General features: G+C 38.1%; 1 protein-coding gene across 1 annotated transcript; it reads right to left on the bottom strand.

The window, feature by feature from the left end:
• Positions 1 to 904: 904 nt before the first annotated feature.
• Positions 905 to 4734, bottom strand: LOC134648504 (uricase). The gene is made up of 6 exons (XM_063503025.1): positions 4478 to 4734; positions 3653 to 4158; positions 3387 to 3510; positions 2819 to 3005; positions 1170 to 1419; positions 905 to 975 (listed from the first exon to the last, which is right to left on the bottom strand). Exons 1-5 carry the CDS (start codon positions 4498 to 4500, stop codon positions 1246 to 1248), a joined length of 1014 nt encoding a protein of 337 aa, XP_063359095.1. The 5' UTR covers positions 4501 to 4734; the 3' UTR covers positions 905 to 975; positions 1170 to 1245.
• Between the last annotated feature and the right edge of the window lie 468 nt (positions 4735 to 5202).

Below are 5202 nucleotides of genomic sequence, written 5' to 3'. Positions count from 1 at the left end.
AAACACAAAAGCTGTCACTCAGACGCCACATCATTTAAATGTCAAAACTGAAATTGAACTTTATGCATATGTACGTAGGTCTATGTTTCTCTGTGGTCTGTGACCGATTAATCGGTCTTTGGCGTTGAACCTACGGTGCGGATATATATATATCGGTCATTGGGTCCAAAAGGTTAAAAAGGAACACAATTACTGATTACTAGCAATCAATGAAAAAAATAACATATTAAATGCTTAAAAATATATATTTGTACTTAATACAGGGATTAACAAACAATACAAGAGAGAAAAGAAACATTACTTAAGACTAGAATATATCTTAGTAATTACAGTCAATATTAATACAATATTTATTTTTATTATTTTATATTATTTATTATATTATATTTATTTATATTATTTTTATTTTTATTATATTAATATTATTATATTTTATTATTAGGTTAGCTGGAAGAGATCCCTTTTAGGGATAAGTTCGCCTTTGTACATAACATTCTTATTTTTGTTTTGTTTTTGTCCGTTTTATGTAAACCTGTTTATGTGCAATAAAGTGACATACATACATACATACATATTCGCAAGAAAAAAGCACTTTACAAACTCCAATTAACCTGAAATTTTCTTGTTCTTATAACATAATTAACATTCATACAGATATACAAAAAAAATATATAGGTACATACCGATGTCTAAACCCTTTTATTTTTGTATATTATAAGACAATATTTTTTTGCAGAGCCACTTTTAAAATATTGTTCAAAGGTTTGGTTTTAATAAATAAATGTACCTATTTAACATTACGTTACTAAAAGGGTGCATAACAAACGTCCACAATCCGCAACATATTCGACAAACCTCGTAAATACATTACGTAAATTACGTACACCAAGCCACACCTTTACAACCTTCTTATAAAAAGTAGGAACAGTACCGTTATCGTGTGACAAAACAGGCAATAAGTGCAAAACAGTTAACCTTTTCGACGCCGTGTCAAACACAAAAGCTGTCACGCTGACGCCACGTCACCGAAGTGTCAAAACTGAAATTGAACTTTATGCATATGCACGTAGGTCTATGTTGCTCTGTGGTATGAGACCGATTAATCGGTCTTTGGCGTTGAACCTACGGTGCGGATATATTGGTCATTGGCGTCCAAACGGTTAAACAACTGACGTGCCAACAGGCAGTCAGTTGTGGTAAGGTTGCATCGTAGCGGGCTCTACGCCGCTACGCGTCTACGTTACGTCACAGGTGGCTTTTCGGCCTGCGCCGTAGCTGGGCGTAAATGAGGCCCGCGGGTTTGTCTATGGGCTGGTAGATGTGGTGCCGGGGGTCGCCTTTCGTCACGTTGGCGGGGAACTTGGACATGTCGATGTTCAGATAATGCTTGTTCGGCATCGTCATCTTGATCCATGTGATCTGCAATTAAAGAACCAGGTTAACCTTTTCCACGCCGTATCAAACACAAAAGCTGTCACTCAGACGCCACATCATTGAAGTGTCAAAACTGAAGTTGAACTTTATGTATATGCACGTAGGTCGATGTTGCTCTGTGGTCTGTGACCAATTAAATAATCGGTCTTTGGCGTTGAACCTACGGTGCGGATATATCGGTCATTGCTGTCCAAAAGGTTAATGTTTGTTATAGACGATTTAATCCAAATCCTAGTTTTATGACACCACAATAACCAGCTACATTTATCTGTATAATTTAACCGCGTAGTCAAATTGATAGAATCGTTGCCAAACGATTTCATAAGATAAGATATGGAACGCTTTAAATATGATAATCTTTAGTCCTCTGATTTTTACAACAAAAAATATGTATAGGTACATAAAATGTATAATTACCCATTTACGTACAAATATAGAGATTGTAACTGAGATTGATTGTACAACTAACCTCTTGATTGAAAATAAACAGATTAAATTTTAATTTTTTTTTTTACTCGCGCACGCAATGATCAAACAACAATTTGGAATATCGAAGGATATAATGTTTTCAAGTAATTTACGATTTCAGTTTTGGTTGGTTTTCGTATTAAATTGATTAATGTAGCTAAGCACATTTCAACATTGTTGGGAATAGAAGTTGTTTAGTCTCATATTTAAGAACATGTAATATGTTCAAGTATATTATTAGTTCTACTTGGCAAGATTTATAGGCGTAAGTAATCGTTGCACTTATATTAGAATATAATTGGAACGATAGCCAAACTGGAATGATGTAGGTAGTTATCGGTCTTTAAACTCGATTTTCATATCAAACCGGCGATACACCAGTTTCAACAGGATAATTAGATTAATTACTGCAATGACAACATTTTGTTTACTTGATTTATGGATCGTCTGAGAGAGATATGAAGCCACATGACTAAGATGAGACGCCGGACTGTTTAGATATACATATTATTGTCCAACTTGAGCGAAATTACTGGACGTTATTAATTATCTTTGTTGATAAATTAGCGTCTTGTTGAGGCATTGACCTCGTTTACTTAACGTTTCTGAATGTCCTTCAGCCAGCCTATTATGGATAGCTTTATCCATCTTTATCCACGTGATAAAATAACTGTCACTGTTTAACACCGTGGGAAAGAAAGTGACGGACACCGTTTTATCACGCTGTCACGTAGACAAGAACGACCATCATATCCGTACAGTTAAATATAAGGAAGCAAATAACAAGACTAGTAGGTAATTGTTTCCATTCGTACACGCTTTTTAGCTTTAAGTGATAAATATGTAACCAAAGATCTATACCGACGCAATCTCAATACGTATTTTTAATGTGGTTTTCAATATGATCAAAACGTACCTCAGGCACTTTCTCCAGCACGGTTTTCTCAGCTTGATACAGGGTGTGCTGGACCGACGGCGAATAGACGCCGACGTCTGGTGGCCCCGCGAACTTGTCAAGAACGGCGTCCTTGACTGTCAGCCATGCGTTGTCGAAGTCCGCTGATCGCATGCTGTCGAATGTCCACTCTGCCTCCACTACCGTACTGTATGTAGAAAATTTAACATTATTTAGGATCTAAATATTTCCGAGCTCATATAACCCGGCAACCTTCAAATCAAGGGTGAACAGGCACCTTCTGGGCAGGCTTGCTCCATCGTAGGCCACGTCTTCGCCTCGGCTAGTCTGTGACCATGAGTAAGCCCATTTATAATATTTAAAACAAAACTAGATATTTTTTATTAAATTCTCGACCAGATGGAATTGCAGTCCAAGAACATCAAAAACAAGTTGTATTTGCAGTTGGCAAGCCATTTCTTCCTACTTTAACGACACAACTTAGGAGAAAAATTGATGGTAAAAACTATGTCTGTGTCTTAAACAGAGAGATGACAAATGAACGAAGATGTATGATGTTAATTCTTACCTAAAAATTCTTTCAGCAGCATCAGCTAGCGTGGTGTACTCGTCTTGCACAAAGTCTACGAAAGCCGATTGCGTTGTCTTCAGTACTCGCAGGCCGCTTAGACCAGACTTCACCACCACAGCTTCTGTATCACAAACGACAAAACTAACTTTAACTTTACATCACTTTCACAAAAACAGGAAAAAATAGCCTATGACGTATTTTGGTATATTTTATTGTAATTCGTCGTATTAAAATGTGCTATCTAGGTGAATTAATGAACTCACCATGTCGAGCTTGTGATACTAAAGACCATCTAGTTGCAGTTGGTGAAAACACAAATGCGTGATTGTGGGGCACTCCTGCTTGGAGCCTCTCCCATGGGTACTCGACCACGCGGCACCTCGCCTCAACAATCTGCCGGTAGGTATACAAGAAATGGTTGACGACCACTGCTCCAAATTCTTCAGGTGTTTTAACTCCATGCTTTTTTGCTAGGAGGTACACCGTGTTCTTCTGGGAGTCAGTGGCGACGACTTCTTTGTTGTCTCCGATTACGTAAGCAGATTCTGTGGAGAGTTTGAGTTCCGTGGAGACTTCGAACTCGCGGATGGTGTGGTAGTCGCCATCGCGATGGACGTGGAGAAGTTTGACGGAGCTCTTGCCGTAGCCGTGATCACTGAACTCGAACCGGCCGCCGCTGTCCGCTGCGGCCGTCAGCGCGGGCTTCGTCCCACTCTGACTTAACAGCGGGCCTTCACCTCCGCTGGTGTTCGAGGGTTTCGCATAGATTCTGGAACGAGTAGATAAATAAATAAGCTACGAATAAGTAATAGGGGCAAGACACTGAGATCTAAATTTACTTAGTAAATTTAAAAAATATATATTGTACTGTAACATTCTACATAGTGTAAAGATTTTAGTGGAGACAGTTACTTACAATGTTTTGAAATATGAACACTTGTTAAAATAATAATAAATGCTTTACCAATGAAGGATAACAAAAAAAGCTCCAGCAAATCCTTAGAAAATTTTAAGTGGCTGGTGGTGGCTAAGAAGAATATTAATTTTATAAAAAAAACATTACTAAGTAATTTCAATCAAAATTGTACCTGTTAGTGCTCGTCCACGGCATCTTGGAGGGAAAAATCACTTGATTTTGAGAGTGTGTAAAAAACTGCGTCGTCGCATTTAGTGCGAAGCGAAACGGAATGTGACAAGACGCCCGCGCTCCCGGCTCTTATAGCGGCAACCTGTGACCCCGAGATAAGGGTAGGCACGCGACTACGGCGCGATACCACTATCATAACAATAACAATCAAATAGCCAAGCATTAACAACGTGGCAGACTGGATATGGTTCCGTGAAGTGTTGATGTGTACGCGACCGTTTTCCGCGAGTGACGTCAACAGTTCAAGAGAAGTTTTCATACATATGATATGCATGTAGTAGAAACCTTCGTGCTGCTACTGATACGAATTGTGAGTACGTAATTAGCCTTAAGGTCACCTTACTGATTATAAATTCTTTAAAAATATTTTTTTGTCCGTTTAAAAATTAAAGTTAATTACGTAGTTCGGCCTTTTGCAAGTCGTGAGAAGTGCGGTACGTCTTTGATGAATATTGTAAAATTTGTGAAATTTGGGTGGAACTCTTGCAAATACTGTTTATAGCTCTAGACACTGTAACTTGGTAACTAAGTAATTAGTTCTAAAAATATGTAATTAACATTATTAATGCTTATCAAGTTAGCTCTAAATAACAGTGAACGACAGGCAATGACAGCAGCAGATACGATTATTTGTGACACGAGCCAAATGATTCGCATACCGCGTGA

The sequence above is a fragment of the Cydia amplana genome, chromosome 5 (genome assembly GCF_948474715.1).
Source record: "Cydia amplana chromosome 5, ilCydAmpl1.1, whole genome shotgun sequence".
In the NCBI taxonomy this organism is placed as follows: Eukaryota; Metazoa; Arthropoda; class Insecta; order Lepidoptera; family Tortricidae; genus Cydia; species Cydia amplana.
This window is presented reverse-complemented; position numbering and strand designations above follow the sequence as displayed.